The 26,389-nt window shown below is 37.9% G+C and overlaps 2 protein-coding genes and 1 long non-coding RNA gene across 5 annotated transcripts in view; 2 read left to right on the top strand and 1 right to left on the bottom strand.

Moving 5' to 3' along the window:
• The window catches only part of LOC148997427 (NACHT, LRR and PYD domains-containing protein 3-like), a 280,163-nt gene that overhangs the window by 145,520 nt on the left and 108,254 nt on the right, over positions 1 to 26,389 (top strand). The window lies entirely within an intron of this gene.
• On the top strand, positions 1,202 to 25,749 carry LOC120488624 (protein NLRC3). Its single transcript, XM_089122537.1, has 7 exons — positions 1,202 to 1,290; positions 2,055 to 2,171; positions 2,778 to 2,882; positions 20,556 to 20,660; positions 20,837 to 20,921; positions 21,123 to 21,318; positions 21,413 to 25,749. Exons 2-7 carry the CDS (start codon positions 2,113 to 2,115, stop codon positions 23,245 to 23,247), a joined length of 2,385 nt encoding a protein of 794 aa, XP_088978663.1. The 5' UTR covers positions 1,202 to 1,290; positions 2,055 to 2,112; the 3' UTR covers positions 23,248 to 25,749.
• On the bottom strand, positions 10,773 to 13,409 carry LOC120473968 (uncharacterized). 3 transcript variants are annotated; one of them, XR_016147238.1, is made up of 4 exons: positions 13,074 to 13,409; positions 12,391 to 12,463; positions 11,710 to 11,760; positions 10,773 to 10,993 (listed from the first exon to the last, which is right to left on the bottom strand). It is a non-coding gene; the product is annotated as an uncharacterized LOC120473968 (long non-coding RNA). The 3 variants fall into 3 exon arrangements; XR_005621704.2 differs by having other exon boundaries at positions 10,778 to 10,993; positions 11,710 to 11,796; positions 12,391 to 12,466; positions 13,074 to 13,407; XR_005621705.2 differs by having other exon boundaries at positions 10,782 to 10,993; positions 12,391 to 12,466; positions 13,074 to 13,396.

Below are 26,389 nucleotides of genomic sequence, written 5' to 3'. Positions count from 1 at the left end.
CAGTGGTTACTCCCCAGCCCAGCACAGCACACTAGAACTCGTGATCACTACAATCCTTTATCAAGTGGAAGAATCATCGTCCTTGGTCCCGCGTACACAAAGCAATGGGCGTACACACTCTAACATACGCAACTCTCACATACACATTCACACCCACACATAACTCATGAAATGGTTAAAATATAAAACACTTCCCCGATTTCCAGGCAAATAAGACCCCGCCCAGAGGTCTCGGGGAACGGAATCAGCCGTGATGAAGTCCACAGAGGCAGCACGCGTTGTTTGTCCGCGTTTGTCCGTCCCAGCCACAGCAGTCACAATAATGGCATTAATTAGTCCTCTTCGCGCTAGGTTCTCTTTACGGATCACTGGTGATGCACGAGTTCTTTATTTTATGCGAGACGCAGCTCTTTTAATCGCTCCAGGAACACGTGGCCAGCGCTCCTATACCCCCGTCCCACTATTACTAACTACACCGATGTCTCTCTAGCTAGCTATCTTCGTTGCCGGACAAACCCTAATGGTCTCGAGCAACACAAAGCGTCCCCGTTTCCCTCCGAGCGCGAGAAGCCAATCACGTCCTACCGAACTTCCCCTCTGCTCTCTTAAATGTCCTCCAGTCCAGGTGAGATCGATCATCAATAAGCACATACTACGAAATTGTTCAGACGGGCGGAACCAACGCCACACAACACAAAAAGATACACCCCCACGCCATTCGTCACAATAGGTTGCCAACCGCCAATACACCAAAGGAGAAGAAAACGAAAACGAAAATAACAACTGCTGACAACTAAACCTGTCGCTCACTGGATTTGATTTCATCTATGGTTCAGAAAACATGTCTATATGTCAATTTAGCACAATGCCTAATCTAATAACACTCGCGGACATTTATGTGTTTAATCCATACATAGCGTAAGTAAGTTACATTTAAAAACATCAAAATAATAGACCCGCTGTGAAATGTTAAACACAATACAACTAACGTTACACACATCTGCTGCAAATTGTGCCGCCTGGCCGGAGTGTTTCATTCATCACAGGAAACCCGTGACGTTTTCTTCTACGTAATTACTTCTATGTTCATTGCAAGGACCGTTCGAGTTTGAAGCAAGCTTCAGATGTAACCCCTACTACACTCGCGGACATTTATGTGTTTAATGATAATCCACAATCCTTCGATTCGAGACCAGCAAGAGATTCTGAGAACGACGCGCGCGGACTGACAACAAGCGTTACTGATTTTAAAATACTGATAAATTCTCTTCTTAGTGGACAAGACTGCAAGTAAGTGTATTACATTCTCCATTACAGTCATTTTTTATTATTAGGAACTTCATATTGTATATTAAGCGAGATTTACAGAAGGCTGTTCTCCTGCTACTCCGAGCAGAAGAAGAATCTGACAGAAATTACAATCTTTTGAAGTAAAAACACAATACGTTTTATTAAGAAACGTTTGTTCAACACGAATATGTTTCTAAAAAGTTTTCTCCCATTTCCTCTTCCGTGTTAGGCTGTTGTTGTTTTTTATGTGAAATCGAAAGTATTTTTGAAGCAGACATTTACAGTAGATAGACAGATGAAGCCTAACATCAATCAACAACAATCTGCTGTTATTAAACTCAATATTTCAGTTCGTATATAGCAATTATGATTAGTAGTATTACAATATGTCTCTTATAATTTAGGTTACTTTTACTTAATCAGTCATTGTGAACTTGAACTAATGATTGAATGGCAAACGATTCAACAATTTATAAAGATTGGGTAAATAAAATGATATTATACTGTAATAGAGAATATAACTAATTGGGTTCAGTTTCCCAGCATAGTGTACATTTCTGTTCCCCAATGAATTAATATTCAGAGTCAGTTAAACTCATTAAACAATCAGAAATGTTTAAGACCATTCAGTTATTTTCCATGGCAATATATTTGTTTGTAACTCACCTTATTTGATAGATTGTTTTTGCTGTTGCTGTTGTTGATGATAACTCTTTATTCTTCAATAAGATGTTGTTGATGTGTGTAAATGTTGTGATTTGCAGGTGATGCTGAAGGATTGAGTGTTTTCTGATCAGTTTTCAGGGTCAGTTTAGCTGCAGTATGTCAGAGGAAAGAGGAAAGGACTCTCTCTCTCAGATGAGTCTCTCAGAGAAACACAGGTGAGACTGCGTCTGTTTTCACACTCTCACTTTAAACTCCACTGGACTTTGTGTTTCCCTGTCAATAACACAACTTTAAGCATTGCGCTGTATTTACAAATAGTTAAACCAACTTCAATTTTAACTTCTTAAATTAACTCTAGCTTTGTGTATAAAGCTCTGTTTGGTCTATAGAAAATATCACAGTTTTAATAACCTTGACGCGGAATTATTCCAAATAAATGACTTTAGTTTTTAGATCATAAAATTATAGATTGACATTAGAAAACAACTATACACTTAATTTAATTCAAGTACGATAACAAAACTGTGTCACACATTTCCGCTCTCTATTCTGTCAATAAAAAAAAATGTGAAATTTTCTCTTAAATTATGGTCAAGTATCTTTTAAATTCTCAACATGTTTAATCTCTCTCTTGTATATTAAAGACATTGATAAACTAATGTGAGCCAGTAACTAAAATGATGGTTAACTATAAAACTGTAAATTGTGTGAGTGTGTGTGTTTCTGTGGAGGATTAGATAAAGACACAGATGTGTTTCAGACACAGTTGATCCTCCTTTACTAAAGTGTTTTCTCTCTCTCTCTGTTCTTTGTGTCATCAGTGTAAGATCAGGCTCACATGTGTCCAGCTCTGTGTCTCTGAAGAGTGATCGCTCTAATGATCTTCCACCAAACTTCAGTGAGAAAACACCATCATCTAATGAAAGGTATTTTTACATTACAATATAGGGTTGTATTATTTGTCCACAGTGGTGTGTGTGATTGAACTTGACTGTGTAAGGGGATTTATGAAACTCACTCCAGTAACACAGTTACACAGGCAGACACAAGGAGGCATAAATTCACTATGGAAAATAAATTTTGCAACTAAACATGTCTATCTATCCAGTGCTTTAAGTGGCCCAAAAGAGGTACCGGTACTCTATTATTATTATTTATTATTTTATTATTTTTATTTTATTTACTTATTTATTTATTTATTTTTTGCTGACTCCTCTCTTCCCCTGAGGTAACAACAACTATATTGAAGGGGTTTATATACAGCAGTCAACAGACGACTGTTATATATCGTCTGTTGTAAAAAATAATTTAATTGTGGATTTGCTTGAGCTAGAATGAGCTACTAAACAAAATAAAAAAAATGTGCAAAAGGGTATTGAAAACATTTTGAACAAATGTACACACATGTACATGTACATAAAATATAATAACCAAATAGGGGTGTGACGAGACACTTATCTCACGAGACGAGAAGAGACACGAGATTGGGTTCACGAGAACGAGACGAGAATTTTGCACAATTTTTCAGAAATCCTCAATGATGAAATTCATGACTGGAAAAATTGTATGCTGGTGCATTTTGCAATCTTTTAACTAATAATGCACTAATGCATATCATTTCAGGTCTACTTTATCTTTACCTAATTTAGTATGAATTATCAAATGCATTGAAAGAAAACAATATACAAGCACTGTAAAAGGTTTTTATTGACTGGCTTTTCTCCTGTTTGATTTCACATGAGCCTCTTCAGACCTTACTGTACATTTAAGAGCTTCCAGACCTTCTGATTGAGGCTGTGTGTGACCTCCTAACTGAACTCATTGAAGTCTGAAGTGCAAACAATAAGTGCAAGTACAACCATAATCAAAGTTAACACACAGACTCTTTATAATTGTTTTGAAATTGCTGGTTTATTTTGCACCAGCAGTTATAGGGTTAATGCGGAGAGAAACGAGGCTGGTGTGTTTGTCTCTATGTTGTTTTTCTTGTGTTCAAATCATAAGTTCAGAAACAGAGCCTCCCTTGTCGTCCCTAAAACATTACAGTACTCTCTCAATATTCGAAGTGCAGAGACCATAGACGCAAATAAACAGTCCAGAGATGGGTATTGGGAGACGGACAATGAAGCCTAATTTGTGCGTAAAGCACATCAGGGAGCTTGTGTTTTACTTTCAAATTAGTGATCGCGCATACTCTGTGTATAAGGAGCAGCGGTGCTGAGCGTGCATTCTACAAGATAAGACATTTATCAGACTTTGATGTTGCGCAACGAATCCTCTAGCCTGGTTCAACCAGACTCTAGTTCATTTCATTTGCACATAGAGGGTGCTTCTCAATATCCCTCCTCGTCTCCTCGCTCCTCCGTCCTCCCTCCTATGACCCGGAAACCGATCGAGCTCAGCCATCTTGAAGGACATCTCAATTCTCTAATTGCACCGTGAGGAGTCGAGGATCGAGGAGTGAGGAGGCTTCCTGAGGAGTCATAAGCGAGGATACACAGGTGCATCCTACGCGGAGCTGTTATATTGACTAAACGTGACGCACGTGTCAATTCTCCTCCCCCTTCACATCGGTCACAATCATTTTAATTTATACTTTACCTTTGCAGTTTATATAAACCACACATCTCATATATTTCAACAGTATAGTCTATCTTTATTATTATTTATTATGAATTTATTAAATAACCAAACTTCAACATCATGAGGGCAGATCCTTTTAGCGCTGCTGATGACACTGTGGAGTGACGCTCGAGTGATCAAGTATTCCAATGGATATAAAAAAGCTTTTATTCGATTCCTCTGTCCTCCTTTCCTTTCCTCGCTTCCTTCCCTCGTGTCCTACAGGGGGTGGAGCTGAGACGCAAGGAAAGGAAGCAAGGAAAGGAAACGAGGATGCACAAATAAGAAATGAGAAGCACCCAGAGTCTGAAACCGCTCCATTGAGAAACGTTTCCTTCCTTGTAGGCGGGTTCACTATTAAAGTTCAAATCTATTGGATCTGCCCAAAGTCACTCACGATCTGCCTTAGCCAATCACTAACGGGGTGTCGTGAGTGACCAGGGACGGATTATGACTTGCAAGTCCCCGGGGCCAATTATCTCAAAGGGCCCCCTCCCACTATTTTTTGTCATGTTATTTTAGCTGCGCGTTCACAGTATCTAATAGAATGTGAAAGTTATGATGATCGTGAAACCATTCTTAGTCTGCGTCAAATGTCAGCGCTACCCCTGCGCTAAAAATAGGGTACAGTTTAGACACTTTTTGCGTTTTGATTTTTCACACAAAAATAGATACTGAAAAGATGTGAATTTCCACATGACATGCCACATGACATTTCATTAGCTTGTAGACTAAGATATTATCAATCAATATTACTCATAAGTAGTTTATATTTTCCACAATTAGCTCGTAAAAATAAGTGCTTTTTGTCTCAACTTTGTCTCAACTGTACTCATGTGGTACAGTTGAGAGAGACATTTTTAATGATGTAACTAATCGTTCATTGAAAATATAATAAATAAAGACAAATAAAAAAATAGCAATTGGGCAACATGTTTGTTTATTCATCCATTCAAATTCATTAGCCTAATTTGATTTTAATTAGCACTGGTTACATTTTATAAAACAGAAACAATATATTTTATACAGTATATTCATTAATACTATCACAAATACCAAATTTATGGAGGCTTATGCAGGCTAATTAGGCTATGACAGTTAATTTTGCGGAACGTGCGCCAGAAAGGAGAAAGAGACAGCATGAACATCCAGTTGTTTTCTTTATTTTCAAAAGGCATGTAGTCATTTATAAGCATATACACAAATAAAAAATGGACACTTTACCGTTTCGAATGTTCTCTTGTCTTATCTGTATGACCATAACAGTATTCCTGTTTCCACTGTTAAGGAAAAAAATCCCACGTAATTGTGCCTGGGTCTCACGTGCGCACACAATATGACAGTTCTAGCACTGCTAGATTTGACATTAGAAGTCTGATCATTATCAAAATAAAAGTGCATATAGGGCCTGGGCCGCAACATATTAACTATAATTTGGTGCTGCAAGGATGTAATATCTGACCTGCTTCTCGTCTGAGCTGCAATGTCAAATGTTTGAGTCGGAGATGAATTCAAAGTAGGCTTATGTATAGAAGCTGCAAGGTGAGCGCGAATCCCCGCACGACGCTTCAGTTAACAGTCATAAAGTGCAAGATAAGATGTAGGCCTAAATAGCTAAACTAAACAGCTGTTTTAGATATAAGTTTTAAACGAACGACTGAAACAATCAGTTTGCAAAGTATTAATCAAAATCAGCTTTGGGAAAGGAAATAGCTACAGGTCAAGAGAAGCATACTGTGCCCATGAAATTAACATCATGGATTCCTATTTAACACAGATATTGACTGTATGTTTTTAGCTAATTAGAGTGTATATAAGCTCAATTTAACAACACACACACACACACACACACACACACACACACCTATTAAACATATTGCCATTATTATTGTATAAATATAGGCTTTATTTTTGTGCAGAATAGTCCTAATCCTTGAAACATTTATCTTTTAAGTCAATTCCTGTTTGGAATATGTGACTTTCTTCTGATCAAGTTTTGATATAGCCTACATGTGAACAATAATCATATACATTCTGCATTTCCATTTTGTATGTGGATCATTCATTGTAAAATTTAAACACACCTTGACAAAAAAATCTATGCCACTGCCCACTGACATACTTCTAAAGCTAGTTATCCACTTTGGAGGCCTCCTTAAAGCAAAAAAACACCTTAAAATGCACATGTGTAAATCAAGAACATCAAAAATTCCTAGGTGCGGGATCCTAAGTGATATAGAAACCCGCTATTTAGAAATTCGTACCCTGGGTGGAGACCATTTGTGCAAAAATATTTCATTAGCCGCTCCCACTATAACTTTGTGCTCAATCACTGTTATAAATATGAGGGGGGTCCTTGGAAATTTTTTTCCCCTGTAAGGGGTCCCTGGCTCCAAAATGTTTGAGAACCCCTGGTCTATGTAGCAGGATAAATAGTAGGCTAGGCCTATGTCAGGGTTGGGTGAAGGATAAAGCGGGGACGCATGCAGATGCAGAAAATGATGGGCTTTATTTAATAATAAAATATAACAAAAACTACCCCAGGGGTGAAAAAAAACAATTTGACGACAGAGAAACACCCAGACACACATTCAACAGGTAACAAATGACAACATGAAAGCACGCAGCTAGGGAAAAAACATAAGCTGCGTGCAATTACCACAAGACAAAACATGACACGAAAGCACGCAGCCGATGTAACGAACCGCGTGCTACACAGAAAACAACAACACACGCGGACAGAAGATCGTATACGATCCGAGCGGACTCTAAACCACACGCTCACACAAGACGACAAAGCGCGCGAGAACGAGGGTAAGCTAGGGTGACCAACAGTCCTGTTTACCCAGGACATGTCCTGTTTTGACGTAATGTCCAGGCCGTCCTAGCTGTTTTTTATAAAGTAAAAAAAACTGCTGGTAAAGATCAGCTCTACAGCAAAATATAGCAAACAATGAGGATGAGTTAGAAAAACAGGATAAAGAGGAAAAAAACTAAAGATATAAATATATTTTGTTAGTTTGTTGTTGTAAGTTGGTGAGAGATATTTTTGTTTAATTTGGAGACATTACATTACAGAAGAGACATTATTTCTATAATTATTTGATTCATTATTTTTGAAACCTGTCATAATAAAACATGTTGAGTAACCTCTGAGAAGCCTATTTGTGTCTTTGTAATATAACCATTTTTTATCCATACAGATGAGGCATAGCCTACTTTAAATATATTGAACTTAATAAGACACCTTTGAGTAAACTTCAAGTATCATTTGAGGATCTGTTTGCCAGGACGAGTGTCCTTGTTTTTGGTAATCAAAATATGGTCACCCTAGTGTAAGCTCATTCTGTGCCCTTTTCCACCAACAAGAACCAGGTGCTGGTTCAGAGAGCTAGTGCCGGTTTGGAGTTGGTTCGACTTATACTTAATCAAGAACGTTTCGGGAAACTAATATTAAATAAGGTAGCATATAGCTTAAGCTTTAAGGTATACCGTAGCCTAACTTAAGAACGACGTAGCATTAAGAAGGTTTTCCTTGTGTCTGTGCCCAAATTCCTTGTGTCTGCAAACAATGGCAATAAATCTCTTTCTGATTCTGACAAATAGTACTTAATTTTATTCACACAAAGAAAGAAGCTTAAAAAGTGGTTAAAATAAATATAATTTGAAACAGGATGGAACAGACAATGGTTCTATAAGAAATTTGGAGGCCTTTCACAGGGCCCAGTAACAGAAGTGCCAGTGAGTCCAGCCCCTCATAGACTATAGAGTCTTGTTTAAGAGGCTCTGAATAGGCTATCAGGGACACATTCAAGCATATTTAAAAAATTGTTTTCATTGTTGATGTGTTTTTTGTACCAAACTGGATCACGCAACCTTAAAGCATGGGCCCCCCCGGGCTCCTGGTAGTCAAGGGCCACTGGCCCCATTGGCCCGGTCAGTAATCCATCCTTGTGAGTGACGTATGTCACGCGCCGAAATGGCTGGAAACAACAAGTCCGAATGATCAGAAGATTATGTTTACAATAGGATTTCAGTCAACGAGCGCCGCAGGTTTTGTTAACTCTTTCCCCGCCAAACACGGAATTTTCCGGGTTTAATGAAAAAACGCATCTGCGCCAAACACGGAATTTTCCGGGTATCCGTGTTTTAGGTGGTATACGGTAAGGAAGACCCGTGCGCATGTCCTGAATGAGTGCGCAACTCTTTGATCACAGAAACAGATTGCAATCGTCTCAAACAGTGGAGTAGTGAGAATGTATCAGACAGACAATGCAGAGGTATATGGCTGAAGTACTGGAGGTTAATGGACTCGGAGTCCGATCACTCTTTATTTGATAATTCTGAATCTGATCGGGACGAAGTAGTCAGTGAGAGAGATGCACATGTTGTCACAGAAAGTTCTAGCCATGGACGTGCCGCATATAGATCTTATAATATTATGACACTATAATATGTATGTGTGTGCTGGCATTTATGTGTGGCTGTCTAAATATGAAGGTGTAATTGTCAAATTATTTCTCTCTTTGTGCACATTTACCACATTGTAATATGTATTTGTGTGTGTGTCTAGGCCTGTTTATTGTAATTCCAATTATTCATTATTCACAGGTAGAACACAGAGAGGCAGAGGCAGAAGTTTTATTGCAAAAGTTACATTTCCCTTACATCCTGGGAAATTTGATATATTTTACATTTATTTTATGTTTTTAATTTATTTTGGAAAGTTTTATATACGAAGGAAACAACATCTGAATGTATTCTGCTTTTAAATGCACTTGTTTGATAAAAATACCTTTTTCTCAGTTTTTTGTCCAAAATGTTGTTTTTGACAAAACCTACCTCTGTTCAAGAGGCAATAAAAAAAGAACAGATGAAGATAAAATAAAAACGTTTTTTTTTTGCCTAAGAGCAGAGGCTCAGATCTTTATTTTTATATATATCATCTTCATATATTCATGGAAGAAAATATTCAGCGGGGCATTCAAATTTAGCGAAAATCGTCAAAAACCCTGGCGGTGGCTGGCAACTTTTTTTTAAAACGCTGGCGGGGAAAAATCTAGGAACAATTATTAATTCGAAATGTATATTTGACACGAAGGACAGTGATATATTCATTCAACGGTGGAAGCTGTGTCTACCCAGCTAAGAATGTTACGTTCCCAGGACGTTCTCAGAACGTCCCCACTGGTGTCAAGGACGTCGCCTAGTAACGTTCCGGGAACGTTCGGAGACGGTCATGATGTGGAGTTCTTTAAAGGTTCGGAGGACGTTATTTTGCGACCTTCACGGAACATTCGGGACGTTCTCAGAACGTTTAGGGGACCATGTTTTATTTGGAAATGTGATGTTCCCAGAACGTTCTCAGAACGTCCCCCCTGGTGTCAAACACGTTGCCCAGTAACGTTTCGGGAACGTTCGGAGACGGTCATGATGTGGAGTTCTTTAAAGGTTCGGAGGACGTTATTTTGCGACCTTCACGGAACATTCGGGACGTTCTCAGAACGTCCCCACTGGTGTCAAACACGTTGCCTAGTAACGTTTCGGGAACGTTCGGAGACGGTCATGATGTGGAGTTCTTTAAAGGGTCAGAGGACGTTATTTTGCGACCTTCACAGAACATTCGGGACGTTCTCAGAACGTTTAGGGGACCAATGTTTTATTTGGATATGTGACGTTCCCAGAACGTTCTAAGCCCGTCTCCAGTGTTGTCAAAGACCTGTAGGTAAACAAACTAGAATGCAGAAACTTTTTCAAATTTGTTCTTGAAGAACCTTAATCAGGAATAAGCATGCATTTAACGTTTTAACACATTCAAAGATACAATACAAAGCAGAGATTCGTTATTTATTTATTTTGTGTAATCAAAAAACAGATTATGAATTAATAATAATGTGATCATGCATAGGCGTAATAAATCAACAGTAAATAATATTAGGACAAGACAAAGATTTATGTTAATTTAATGTTATGTAAATTATGAACAACAAGTAAAAAGAAAAAACTGAAATATATTTAATTAAATAACTATTAAATATATACTGTGTGTGTGTGGTGTGTGTGTGTGTGTGTGAGAGAGAGAGAGAGAGAGAGAGTGTGTGTGTGTGTGTCCTATTCTACAAATTAGCAAACTCATAGGGTCATATTTTTGTTGATAAACATTATCAATTTGGCCAAAAAATTGTTTTATACTTATATAAAAAACTTTCTCTCTGTGACTTTCAAATGTACTGATGTCTGACTACTTTACATCTACCACTGTCGAAGGTGCTCAGTTTTGCTATTATAAAACTTATACAGAACATGATAGTAATCAGCCATCCATCCAAAAGCAGAGGTCGGTGTGGTGTACAGGTACATCTGTCCAAGCCAACATCTCATGCCTTGATCCCTTCCGCTGTGGATTCCAGAAAACCTGCAATAAAAAAAATAGTACAGTTCAAAATCTATCATGCATACATCTCATCTGGTATCACAAATTATCATTCCACGTTCAATAAAAAATTAGAGTTAGGTTAAATGCTAAATATTACGGCAGGACAATATTGAAAACCTTAAATAAAATATTTTGTTTATCTGTTTTGTTTATCTGCTGCTATATATATTGCGATATAAAAACAAATTTCAAGAGATTATTTATTTAGAGTGAATCTGCATTGAAAATTATAAACAAATTACAAGCATAGATAAATTCAAAAGAAGAAAAATACAATTGAAATAAGCAGTGCATGATGTTTTTTTTAGGAAAATCTAACTTATCAGGTACGGAAATTGAATTATCGAATGTAAAATAAGTCTTTACTGAGGTACAGCCTCTCCCTAGTCTTACAAAATGACAAACAACCAGCCTGGAAAACACATGTTGTATGAAGACTGTTTAAAACACCCCTCCTAATCCTCACAGAATTTGCAAGACAATGTCTAATAGTGTGTGTAGTTTCTTCAGTACCGTCAGCAGAACCGAAAACATCTGAGCTTATCGATACTGCGGTCTTCCTTAATTTGGCCCCCGTTTAATGTTTAATACCGGGTTTCGGAACCTATTCCTATGCATGGGTGAGTTCATATGGATGAAGGCCTGTTGTGTTCGGTCTCTTGGTTTGTGATAGTGGCAGCTATTGTGAAACTCACCTTCGTCATGTACGATGTCATGTTCAGTGTGGATGGCATCAAGATCTTGTCCTGAAGAACCACAGGGTCAAATGATTGACATCTCATCTGGTAACAAGAGCATAGCCATAACTTTAAAAACTCTAATGATATCTTTACCCCCTGATAATGTATTGCAGATATACATTCAAACATTTTAAAGGCTAAGAGTATGAGCCATGAGTAAACTGGACAGATATCTGTGAAAAATAACTTGCGTGCCTAAAGTTGTCGACTTCCTGAATTCAGCTTTTGAAAGTAAAAAGAATTTCAGTATTTATCAGAAAAAAAACTACATAAAAAATACCTTTGAGTTGGACAGTATGGTGTCTGTCTCATTGGCTAACATAATTAAAAACACACCAAGAGAAAAAAAAAAAAAAAATATATATATATATATATATATATATATATATATATATATATACCAATGACCATTATCCTGTTATAATAATAGTTAAATGAATTATTATAACTATGACCATTTTTATAACATGATATTTGCCGCCTATTATTTAGCTTACTGGCTTCTCAAGGACAATCTCCCTGAAAAAAACTGGGGTTAATGATTTTAAAGTGTGTGACTTCATTCAAAAGTATAAATCCTACAGAGTGCAGACCCACAACAATTGAACAGTAACTTATGTTTGAAGTTTTGCTTACTAGTCGAGTTCATAGCCGTGGAGAATGAGATTGTCTTGGACAGGGGGTGCAGCAGGCCAACCAGCATGATGATCTTCTAGAAAATAACATGCAATGTGTCACAGAGCCAACAATGTTAGCACATAGAATTTACAAAAGAACAAAGGGTTTATTACAAGGAAGCAAGCTAGAGCAGAGAAAAATGCAGAAAAGATAAAGAATATATATAAAAAATCTTATGCTAATATATTGTGCAAAAAACGCATATGAAATTATTATCATGATTAAACAATAATTCCCCCTTTGTTGTGAAGGTTTTTTTCTGTTCCTCCTGAAATCACTTATTATCAATCTTAAGTGACGTCATTAACAGTACGTTACATTGAATTATTTCAGGTTAAATAAAAGCTTACTTCCCACCACCACTGACAAATTACCAGCAAAACAAAACTTTTAAAAACTGTTATCAACACACAAATGTGGTTAAAAACCCAAACTTATGTAAAACAAGAGCTCAATTGTAACGTAAACTTATAGCTGCTAAAGTTAGCTCTTCTGAAAACGGAGATGCTAACGGACTTTTTCGAAGACACAAAACCATTTCTATAAAGTAAATATTCAACAGAAGTGTATCAATTACACGTAAGACATATATCAGGAAGGTTTGTATGTATTATTTGTGTGATTTTGGTAACTAAACTTACCTGAAAGCAGAGAAAACAACAGTGAGAGACGCTAGTTTTGCTGTTTGACAGTTGATGAGGTTTCCTCGTTTCCATGGTTTCCATCTGCTCACGCGCGCTCCTGTCTTTGAATTGCGACTCAATGTTTACGCGCACGTACGCCCATTGAAACCATAGAACACGTCAAAAGGCACGCAGCATTTAAATAAACATTATAACATTTAACAATTTGAAATATCATTAATTTTAAATAATGAATTTAAAACTCATTGTGTAGTTATATGACCCATTCACTTGACAATTATGTTTTTTTATACCATTTTGCTATTGTAAAATAAATAAACAACTTCGTTCTGTTGGATGTGTTACTTTTCAAAACACATCAAACAGAACAAAAGTTGTTTATTTATACAATAACGTGCTTATTTTTCAATTAAATGTCATCTATAGAATATACAGTACAATACAACAATTTTCAATCTTCATAGCAGATTTGATCCCTTTTTGTGGTAGTTTATTTTGAAAAAATAAGCAGATCTGCCATGTCCTCTTTGTAACGTTGTTAAAGTAATAACGGGGACGTTTATATGACAATCAGAGAACCGTATGGGAACGTTCTGTTGACGTCCCGAATGTCCTTTGTAACGTTGTTGTGTGACCATAGAATAACCAATATCGAACGTACCCCTGAAGTCACATTGGGAACGTTATTATATGACCAACAGAGAACCGTATGGGAACGTTCTGTTGACGTCCCGAATGTCCTCTTTGTAACGTTGTTGTGTGACCATAGAATAACCAGTATGGAACGTCCTCCTGAAGTCACATTGGGAACGTTATTATATGACCAACAGGGGACTGTATGGGAACGTTCTGTTAACGTCCCGAATGTCCTCTTTGTAACGTCTGTTATGTGACCTTAAAATACCCCAAATAGAACGTCCCCCTAAGGTCATATAAGGAACCTTGAACTGCAGCACTTTCATAACCAAAAGAGGACGTTCTATGAACGTCCTCAATGTTCTATAAAGGTTCGGAACTTTCGTTACCTTTAGAGAACTTTTAGGGAACGTTGCATAAGGTCGCGAGAACGTCCCCTCCTACGTGGGTAATCATTACAAATACGCCGCTGTGGTCGTTTTCTGATCTGCCGCAAATGCTGTAGCAGCTACAGTGAATGATCAGTCTTGTCTCTATCTGCAGATGTGTAATAAACAACAATTTTTCATATTACGTCTTATTGTTTCTTAATTACCTTAATTATGGTCTTCAAAGTATGTGTTTGTACATTTTTATGTGGCATTTAGTTTTTTTAGTAAAACAAATCAACCATTGCCATCTAAAACTGAAAATCAAATATCTTCAAAGTATGGTTTTTCACATTTTTATTTATGACAATTATTTTTTTTTAAATCACAGCCAATTTGTATGATTTACAACATGTAAAACTGACACACCAACCTCCTGCACGAGTACACAAAGGGGCTCAAAATGTTCTATTCATCACAAGAATCAGTACATTTACAGTTGGGAATATGAGCGACTGACATGAGTCCTGAGCGGATCTTCAACCATAGTTTAGCAGCCAGGACTCGGGGCTTCCGAACACCGCGAACACCAGGCTAAACCGTCCGTCGGTCATCGTGGACGAGCTGCCCAGCACAAACTTCCAAACTTTCTGCCTCCTTCACTTGGTCCTCAGTTGTGCAACAAGAGGTGAGACGATAACAATCCGTCTTTAAATTCTGTATATTCGACAGTTTCTAACGGACCGAATAGCTTTTCTCACGTCTTTCTCACGTCTTTCAAACTGACGCGCTTACATCAACGTCATCGTTCTCAGCCACTCCCTCTATTCGCTGATTGGTCCTACAAAAAATTGGTTTCTGGAAACCTAAGGATACCCAGACAGCAAACTGACATTGAATCAATGTGGAAACGACGTCTCTCATGACATTGAAACAACGTTGATTTGCTCATCGAATTAACGTTGAACCAACGTCAGACGCGGCATTCTTCAAAGCTAAATGAAATCGAAAATTGGTTTGCTTTCATAACGTTGAAACAACGCGTTGATTTCAAGTTGATTTTCCGTTAGTTTTGAAAGAATGACGCGTCTGACGTTGGTTCAACGTTAATTCGATGAGCAAAACTATGTCAGATCAATGTTGTTTCGATGTCATATTTCCACGTTGATTCAATGTCAGTTTGCTATCTGGGTATGGAGCGATCCCAGACGTAGTACAGAAGTAAAATGAAATTGAGCGGAAGTGCGTAGGTGTCACAGTCTGCGTCTGCACCATCCTGTCTGCGTCTCCTGCACTACACTTCCCATGATCCTCTCGTCTGCACACCTGAACTCACTTCCTCATCAGCCTCCCGTTCAGCGTCCTGTTTCATCTGTTTCACCTGTTTTCACCCCATTATGTCTGATTCCTCTGTGTATTTAGTTCCCTCAGTTTCATTCTGTCTTTGTCGGTCGTTGTCAATGGATGTTTGCTGTAAGCCCGTGTGGCGCCTGTGTTCCTGTCTTCCTGCCTGTTTTGTATATATTAAAACCTGATCTTAGCTGATACTCCGGACTCCTCGTTCCTTGCCTGAGCCACACCGTGACAGTAGGAGGGCGCAGCCAGGCGAATCCTCCGCCATTGTCACGCGAACAGTGAACTGTGATTCGTGCTGCGCTGATTGCAATGGCAACTCGTAATAGATGAGCAGAGCAGACTTTTACATTCGTTTATAATGGTTTTTCTTTTCTTTTATATAAACAGAAAAATGATAGTTTAGGCGAATGTGAGTGTACAGTAGCGGTGGAATATTTTATTGTAATCTCACCCTCACGCTCAGTCACGGCGATATCGCGAGACAGCTTTTCACTCAACAGGAAATCTCGTCATATTTATTTCACACCCCTAATAATCATAGAACATTAGAACAAAAACATGAGTCTTGCTATGGTTCATTTCTTTACTCGTTTCACACACACACACACACACACACACACACACACACACACACACACACACACCCTCTTAGGACCACATTGAATTGACACCATGGTTGACACATATAATTAGATTGACGGCTAGATTGGACTAAAAAACCTTCATGTTAATCGATCCGATTGAGCTCGATCCGAATGAAATTTCGATCGGATTGAAAGAGGCGGTTTACCCCTTTTGTAATCTGATCGAGAACATATAAACACTTGATCGGATTGAAAACCGAAAATGGGGTGGCTAAGACACATGCCTTAAATGTGAGAGTCCCGGGTTCAAATCAACTGTGAGACACCAATAGCTGCGTTTCCACTGCCGGGCTAGGGCTGGGCCAGAGCTAACAGCGAGCCGAGCCGAGCCAGTGGCCTCGGGCCTCAAGCACCGGGCTTGCGTTTCCACTGCCGGGCCAGTAGCCCCACAGCGCTGCCCCAGACCCCACCCCTAACACGCCTTTCTGGATCAAACGTTATAAAACCCAACCCATTTCAGCGGGTATTATGAATTAATTTATTTTTTAAATTAGGAAGATAGCATGTATATTAACTCACCTGCCGCAGTGGCTGCAATAGTGTCCCGAGACCAGTACAGGCGATTCTCCATTTCAAGCAGCGATTTTTTGCGCGATATAACAAGTAGGGCTGCGGGCACGTTTTCAAGTTATTCATTAACCGTTAACCGAGGCCCATCGGTTAATACTCGGTGCATAGTGTGCGCGCCGCAACCTCGAGATACAGAGTTAATTTTTTAACACCTTTAATAACTGATTGGACCCCATTTGAAACGAAATTAATTTATAGAAATAAAACGCAGCAAGTACGGAGCAGTTAAAGCCGCATTTCCATCACCCTTCAAACTGAAATTGCCAATTGAAAATAAGCAAAACGTCCATTTCACAAAAACTCCGTGTCTGCAAATAATAATAATAATAACCATCATCATCATTATTGTAACATTTTATTAGGCTGCATATGTAGAAGACGCCTTTATCCAAAAACGGAACAGAGCACAAATAAACACAATATTTTTGACGCATATCAGCGCATATCCATTGTGTGTGGAGCACGCACTGATGGCTGCGAGACGCCCATGTGAACACTTGCAGTTTCATTGCATTTCTTTCAGTGGAAACAACTTAAAATACTCTTTCATTTCTGGTCATACAGAAAATAATAATACCTTATTCGCAAATACATTTATTTGCGTAAACTCACAATAACAAGAAAACGTTGTGCTTTAACAATTAATCAAGGCGCGCTTCATGATCTCCGTGAACTGAAGCGCGAGACCTGAAACAGCCACCGCATTCGAATTTGTTCGTTTTAAATTGGACATTTAAAGCTTTAGTCTACAGTAGATTAAAGCTTTAAATGTCCAATTTAAAACGAACAAATTCGAATCGAAAGCCAATATCTTCTGACTATGTAATTATGTAGCTAATTAATTTCTCTCTAAATGTGCATCCGGAGATAGAGATATGTTTTTAGCCGAAAATCATTTAGAAAACAATAGTTTATTAATAAACAATTAATGCCTCGTTATTTTATATTATTTTATTATCAGACACATTTATTATAGCCTATAAATCACCTATAATCCCCTTTCTGTAGGCTGTGGTACGGCTCTTCTCATTCAGCACTGCGGGGAAAATATCATTTCCAGGTTCTAATTTGGCCTCAGAAAACCAGTAAAATATATATTTTTTTCATATTAATTTGTCAAATATTTTAAATGTTTAAGGGGCAAAAAAATCAAACAAATATCTGAAAATTCGTCGATATGTAGCCTATAGCCTATATATTTTTGCACAGCATTTGGCATAGGCCTACAGTTCAAATTAAACTGTTATGCAATTTTAAACGGTTAATCGGTTAAACATGGACACCCCTATGTGCATCTTGCTTCAGATCATAAATAACACCGATAAACTCCGCCTTTTACCTTGAGCACGCCTCTAGCCCGAGCTGGCCCCCTCTGGCCCAAGGTATTCGACGGGCCAGAAATCCTGGCCGTTGGCCCTGAGGAAGCCCCGATCAAGCCCCGGAAGTGACAGTGGAAACGCGACTGGCCCTGGCACGCACTAGCACGGCCCGGCCCTGGCCCGGCAGTGGAAACGCGGCTAATGTGTCCCTGAGCAAGACACTTAACCCCTAGTTGCTCCAGAGGCGTGCGACCTCTGACCTATATAGCAATTGTAAGTCGCTTTGGATAAAAGCGTCAGCTAAATGAATAAATGATATGTAAAATGTTAATGAAACTGAAAGGACTGCGAAAATGCAATGATGCTAAATAAATGCAATGATGGATGACGAGCGGAACGAGCTGGTTGTTTTGTACCGTCTATGGTTTTTCCTGTTGAAAAAAGTGTCATATTAATAAGTTTCCCATCATTCTAAAATTCTCATTTTTCTCGCGCGTATGTGAAGTGAAGCAGGACAACCTCCCACTAGTGCATGTTTTGGATTCTCATCCACAGACTTTGGCCGCGGGGAGGGGCATTTTTACTGCGTGATCAGTACGGCAAAGCGGTAAATATGCTCTAAATTATGACCAGAGATGAATTAATATTACGTCTGCTGCTGAAAACAAATAAAGAACCAACAGAGGAGAATATTTATGCGCGAACAGCGCGGAAACTCATCAAATCAGATCTGATTTAAAACTTGTGACATATAAACGCGCACTATTTATTTTTCATGAAACACATTGTTCAGGTTCATCAATCATATTGATTTCATTCCGATTGTGAGTGTTAAAGTAGCTACGGGCAAAAGCGACGCATGCTCTCTTCACTTGTAAAACTCAAGGGTGTATGGTAATGTAGTCTCTGCTCTCGGTTGGACGAATTAGGAAGCGCGCATTTAAGGGCGCTCTGAAAAGCGGCAGCGCAGCCAAAGGATTAAAACAGATGTGCAAATGAGTGTATCGGTACGCTAAAAGCACATTCTGGGCGCACAGAGAAGTGGCGGTACGCTCAAGAGCTATATTTGGAAGTGGAGGTACTGAGTACCGACGCGTACCAGCACACTTAAAGCACTGCATCCATCCAACTATAGTTACTATAGTTTTTTCTATGACCCTCCAAAATGATTGTGAAAAAAAGATTTTCATATAGCCATTGTTTTTTACGACCATGACAAACGACTAAACTCCCGCTTTCTCATCTTAGGGCTGTAACGATAAACCAAACCTACAATTCGGTTCGCTTCAGGATTGAAATTGAAAATTTAAAAAACACATGTTTTCAGTACTGATGCAGTGGTGAGGCGTTCATGTAACATGTAAGGGTGGCACTGCAAATAAAGTAGCCTATCTAAAAGCTGCCATAAAGAACCGGCAAAAGTAATGATTATGAATATGTTAAATATAGCAAGGAGACATTTTAATTGTTTATTAATAAACAAGTCTTTGTTAGTGTCGCCTATTTAGAGAGAAATGCACATTTCATAGGATACATAAGAAGAGAGCAGTCTCTAGTCTGTTTTCTTTCGTTTTGAATTTTTCTGTTAAAAGTAGACATGTCACGCTTTCTACATATTTATCAGGTCTGTGAGGCAGTAGCCTACCTTAAGCTATACTCTGAGTTTCGGTTCATTTGAGACGAGAGTTCACGCGCCGGCACCTCCGTTTTGTGATGACCTATTTTCTACTATTTACTTATTTATTATATCAAGGCAATTGGTTGATGTAAAAATTGATTAAAATTAAGATACAATTAATAAAAAAACGAAATTTACTTTAAAGAAATCCTTTGTGTATATTTTATTATATTAACTTCAAATAATACTAATAGTAATTTAAAAATGTGGTAGCCCTACGTCTGACACATCACACTCCACTGTTATGATGGTAATTTCAGTAGATTTACTCATTATTACATTGTTCTGGAAACACAATAATGTTAGGAAACTAAAATATATAGTGCTACAGCGCACATTATATCAGCTGCAGTTCTGTAAAACTCAACGTACATTCACATCACGTGTTAATGCGGCGGTAGAGTTACACTCACAGGACACTGCACTTATTCGCAATCACAAAAGCTCATTATTTGCTCGTGCTTTAAAGCTTTGCCGGGTAAACATTTCATTGGCGTTCTGTTCTAATGCACTTTTTCTGAGGCGTGTGCGCTCACTGTCAAACAGTGCCAAACTGGAGTTTTGTTGGGTAAGACCCATCTGATAGCAATGAGGGGCCGAGAGCGAGAGAGATACATGAAAAAAAACATCCACCAAACAAGCCACTTTGAAATTTTGCTTAAATTTTGCTTTTTTCATGAATGCAAAAATTGGGTGACCCTCCCCCTAGACTAAAAAATGTTGGATCACCCTCCCTTCAACAAAGAATAAAAAGATATGACCCTCCCTCATTTTCCTCCAGTGGTCCTTTCCATAAATACCGAACGGTATTTCGCTAATGAACAAATTGAAATAATGAAAAAAAGGCTGCATTTATTTACTATTTGCAACATTAAAAATTTTCAACTGTTTAATTTTTGTTTCATCAGTGTAAGATCAGGGTCACATGTGTCCAGCTCTGTGTCTCTGAAGAGTGATCAGTCTAATGATCATCCTCCAAACTTCAGTGAGAAAACACCATCATCTAATAAAAGGTATTTTGTGTTGCTAATTATTTTGTCACATGTTGACTGTGTTTAAAAGTTTTATCAGTGAATACCAATCATGAAACATGTTTAGATCAAATATTTGTCAGAGTATTCACAGCTAATGCTTATTTCTCTTTCTGTAAAATATCAGTTAGTATTTTAGTTTACTAATGTGATTACAGGCTTCAATATGAGACATTAGACTCAGACCTTCAGACTCACAGGAAACACAAGAATTTCAAAGACAGTCTTCTTGGGATCTTCCAGGTAGGAAAACAAATTTGATAAATATTTAATATTTATAACAAACAAATATGTTATTGAACACATTTTAGCACAACTTGGTTAGCATGTTAGTCTTTTAACTGGATGTATTATAATTATTGAATAAATAGTGTTGATCAAATGTAGATGTACAATTTGGCTTAAATTGTGTTATTCTGTCTTTTCTCTTACTTGTGTTTGTAGGATCTTGAGAGCAAAATAATCACATTTCTGAAGAATGAGCTGGAGAAGTTAAAGAAAATATTACAACATGAGAACACACAACACTTTGTTATGGACTTTAATGAGAACAGATCCAGTATCAAATCAGCAGCTCTTGATCTCACACTACATTACCTGAGAGAGATGAAGCAAGATGAAGCTGCTGATGCTCTAGAAGGCAAGAGACTCGTGATCATTTGTCTGATTGTCTCTTATAAATGTAGGAGAGAAAATGAAGACTAAAACTATCTATTTTCTGTTCCTGTGTTTAGATGAGCTGTTCCTCATTCATCAGCTGAAATGTGGCCTAAAGAAGAAGTATCAATGTGTGTTTGAAGGAATGGCAAAGCAAGGTGACTCCACACTCCTGAATAACATCTACACAGATCTCTACATCACTCAGGGTGGCAGTGAACAGGTCAATACTGAACATGAGGTCAGACAGATTGAAGTTGCTTCCAGACGTCATGAAGCACAAGAGATACAGGTTGAATGCACACATTTGTTTGAAGCGCCTGAACAAGACGAGGAGATCCGAACTGTACTGACAAAAGGAGTCGCTGGCATCGGGAAATCAGTCTCTGTGCAAAAGTTTGTTCTGGACTGGGCTGAAGGAAAAGAAAATCAAGATATCAGCTTCATATTTCCTCTTCCATTCAGAGAGATGAACTTAAAGGAGAAAGAAAAACTAAGTTTGATGGACCTTATATCTCAGTTTTTCCCAGAGACAAAAGGACTGAACCTTACAGGAAGGAATCAGTTCAAAGTGCTGTTCATCCTTGATGGACTGGACGAATGTCGCCTTCCTCTGAAGTTTGATTGTAATGAGATGTGGTGTGATGTATCGTCACCAGCCTCTCTGGATGTTCTCCTAACAAACCTCATGAAGGGAAATCTGCTTCCTTCTGCTCTCGTCTGGATCACCAGCAGACCAGCAGCTGCCAGTAAGATTCCTCCTGACTGTATCGACCGGCTGACAGAGATACGAGGATTCAGCGACGCACAAAAGCAAAAGTACTTCAAAAAAAGATTCAAGGATGATATTCAAGCCAACAAAATCATAGATCATGTTAAACAATCAAAGAGTCTCTTCATCATGTGCCACATCCCAGTCTTCTGCTGGATTTCAGCCACTGTTCTCCAGAACATTCTGGAGGAGAAGAGAAATAATGATGTGAGAAACACTCAGGCTGATGAGATCTCTAAAACACTGCAGGAATCAAACACTGAAGACACTCCCAAGACTCTGACACAAATGTACACACACTTTCTCCGCTTTCAGATCCAGCAGAGCCGCCGGAAATATGATGGAGAATACACACCAGATGTTTCCTGGGATAAAGACGCCATCCTTTCACTGGGGAAACTGGCATTTCATCAGCTGGAAAGAAACAACCTGATCTTCTATGACACAGACCTGGAAGCCTGTGGTCTTGACGTCTATAAGGCATCAGTTTACTCAGGCATGTGTACCCAGATCTTTAAGGAGGAAACAGGGATCGTTCTTGGTACCATGTACTGCTTTGTTCACTTGAGCATTCAAGAGTTTATTGCAGCCCTTTATGCACATCTGTTTCTAGACATCAACAAGACAAGTGTGTTTGATCATGAGTCTACAGAACAGGAAAACAGAAATGAAACCATGATTGATTTTCTCAAGACTGCAGTGGACAAGGCGCTGGAGAGTGACAATGGACACCTGGACCTTTTCCTTCGCTTCCTCCTCGGTCTGTCACTCCAGTCCAATCGACGACACTTACGAGGTCTGTTGACAAAGAGGGACGACACTGACCGGAGCAACAAGGAGATAGTTCAGTACATCAAGCAGAAATTAGAAGATAATCTTCCTGCAGAGAGATCCATCAATCTGTTCTACTGTCTGAATGAACTGAACGACCAAACTCTGGTGAACGAGATTCAGACCCACCTTAGCAAAGGAAGTCTCTCATCTGGTGACCTTTCACCTGCCCAGTGGTCTGCTTTAGTCTTTGTGTTGTTGACATCAGAGGAAGAGCTGGAGGAGTTTGAGCTTCAGAAATTCAAGAAATCAGACGAGTGTCTCATTAGATTATTGGCAGTCATTAAAGCCTCCAGAAGAACTCTGTAAGTCTTTTATATATTTTGTCCTGTTTAGCTCTCATCTGAAAAATGCATGCATCTCAATAGTTATTCCCCATCATAAACATGAAGCTATACCTGTGTGTGTGTGTGTGTGTGTGTGTGTACTTGTCTACCTATCTAAGAGGGGACTTTGGTGTCGTTACACACTCACTAACAGGGGACCGCCGAGGGAAGTGGGGACATTTTTCAAGTCCCCTGTTAGTTATGCCTTAAAACATGTTAAAATCAACTAAAAAACGCTCTGGTGAATTTTTTACATTTTTGACCAAGTGGGGACTTGCGAGTGTGTGTGTGTTTAAGCCCATACTCAGCAGCGCTCCTGTAGGCTGGAGCAAGAACTGCAATGGCCCATTAACACACGTCGTTCACACTTCTCTATTGTCTGAATGCCTTGCTGTCCCAGAGGCTCTGAGACTGTAGAGCTGCTGGTGAACTGGCTGCTTATAGGAACTTTCAGTAACTTTATAATAACTGCATGGTATTAATCATTAGTTAAGCATTAGTGAACTGATAATTCACCATTTATTAAGCATTAAAATACATTAATAAGCAGTATATATGTAAATACAGCTATAAATGTTTTTTTTCTTGTTTTAATAGCATATCTATAATGTGTTTAATAATTGTATTTTCATACTTTATTAATGATCAATTTACATCTAAATGAAGTATAGCATTATTTACAAACCAGTTATTTAGGAGTTGTCAGTGGTTCATAAGATCACTTAGAATGTGTGAGTAAATTATATATATTATTTTTAGGGCCGGGACTCGATTAAAAAAAAATCTAATTAATTAGAGGCTTTGTAATTAATAAATCGAAATTAAGCGCATTTTAATTGCATAAATATTTGAACTGAGAACAGTGAGAAGATTTTTTTTCACATGGATTTTTAGTATATCATTTAATAATGACTGAATACATAAGCTTAAGCAACAAAATATTGTTTATTTTTGTTCAACCAAATCCAACAGACCAGTGCAATTGTATATGTTTTGCGTTGAGGTGAAACTTGAGGGTCGATGTGATATGCGAATTCCTTGTTGCATAGCTTGCACACAACAACCATGCTCTTAATGACGCTTCCATCGGTTCGTTCTTATAACTAAATTTCCCATCCACAGGACCAACCGAAGGGGTCTCGTCAGCGTCTTCGTTCATGTTCACTGCTTTTTTTTTATTAGCTGAGGCATAGACTGTAAAAAAAAGTCATGAACGCTAGTTGGTGCTCCAGTATTATCAGTCCGCCCAGGGCTGGACTGGGACAAAAAAATCGGCCTGGGCATTTTGGCCCAGACTGGCCCACTACATATGAACATACACACAACTGAACTGTGTACGCCCTTGAATATGTATACCAACAACTCCTATTAAAACCACCAACCCCATCTAATGAGTGAGATGAAATAACTACTAAGTTTAAAATACAATTCTCCAATTGCATTGGCAATACCAGTCTTTCTCACAAGATGTTTATATATTAACTGTATATTAACGCCACATTAATTGTGGCGTTCCGCAAGGCTCTGTTTTGGGCCCTAAGTTATTTTTGTTATATATAAACGATATATGCAAAGTGTCGGATGTTTTAAATTTTATTCTTTTCGCGGATGATACAACAATTTATTGTTCTGGCCCAAATCTTACAGAGCTTGTGTTGGTGGTAGAGAAAAAATTGTATAAACTAAAGAATTGGTTTGATTTAAATAAATTGTCACTAAATTTAAATAAAACGAAATTCATGGTATTTAGTAATAAAGAGTTAAATAATGAGATCAGGATTACTATTAATAAAAATATTTTAGAAGAGTAAATCATATAAAATTTCTTGGAGTAATTATTGATTGTAAAATGACATGGAAACCGCATATTTTTAATGTTCAGAAGAAAGTATCTAAAATAATTGCAATTCTGTACAAGTTGCAGTATATCTTGAGTAAAAATGCATTACATTTACTTTATACTTCACTTGTTACACCATACTTAACGTATGGTATTGAAATTTGGGGAAATACATACAAAACTAGAACTAATCCAATCTTTTTATTACAAAAATTTTATTAATACTTTATTTAAATAGTCGAGACCAATAGCGTTTTAAGGGGAGATGTTTAAAACCAATCTAATATTGCCAGTTTTTGTAATTTAATTTAAAAGCTATTTTAATCTATGAAAAACAATTACTTATCTTGACAAATAATCAACCATATACATAAGTTTTCAGTGCATGTTTTTATTTTATCTTATGAGACCAAACAATGCTAAACTATATTAATATATAGTTTGTGCCATGGCAAATTGTTTTGGCTGAGGGCAAAGTGAAGTTTTATAACTTTATTATGTAGGCTATTTAACTTTAACTTTGTAGCCTATTAGAGAGCCTACTTATGTTTAACTGAATTGTTTGCTTTATTTCTCATTGTATAGCTTATTATAGCCTACCTATTAGGGTACTTATACCTTTGAACGGGATATTAGCATTAAAACTGACATTTAACAAAAAAAGAGACATGGTTGTGTAATTTTATATATTCTAAAATATATAAAATATTATATTACTATTCATTCTCTTCACTGTATGTGTACGTATAATACAATAAAACGACACAACCCTGTCTGTTTGTTAAATGTCAGTTTTAATGATAAATAATGTTATATATTTTTAAAATGAAAACAAAAAGAAGCAGGTTTGTGTTTTAGCTATATTTCGTGTTGTTATAAATATATTATAATCAATGTGCGTTGCCTGAACCACATTTGTGTGGCCATTTATATGTTTTTGATAATAATTATGTTCATTTATAAATGAAAAGAGGCACAGTGGTGTTGATGAAAAAAGGCCGAGTTGATAACCGGAGTAGCCGCGTGCTGAGTGACGCGATCAAGAACGCGCTGTTAGCAGCGTCCTCTCGTCCTCGGGAGTTTGTTCTCTCGAGTCGAACTTGGCAAGTCCGAACTACCAAGGACGCAAGTCCGAAGTTTGTGTACTTGGTATTGAGAAACGACCAATATTGACCCACGTTCTGTTTTCTATCATGGGACCGCAGCAAACGAGCTGTGGCCTCGCCTGACAAGATTGAGTGAACAGGGTCCAGGGAGCAGTTTTTCCGTGAGCGGGAATTGAAAA

The sequence above is a fragment of the Pimephales promelas genome, chromosome 2, assembly GCF_988280905.1.
Source record: "Pimephales promelas chromosome 2, fPimPro1.hap1.1, whole genome shotgun sequence".
Taxonomy (NCBI): Eukaryota; Metazoa; Chordata; class Actinopteri; order Cypriniformes; family Leuciscidae; genus Pimephales; species Pimephales promelas.
The sequence above is the reverse complement of the archived record's forward strand: the minus strand, read 5'-3'. Positions and strand labels throughout refer to the sequence as shown.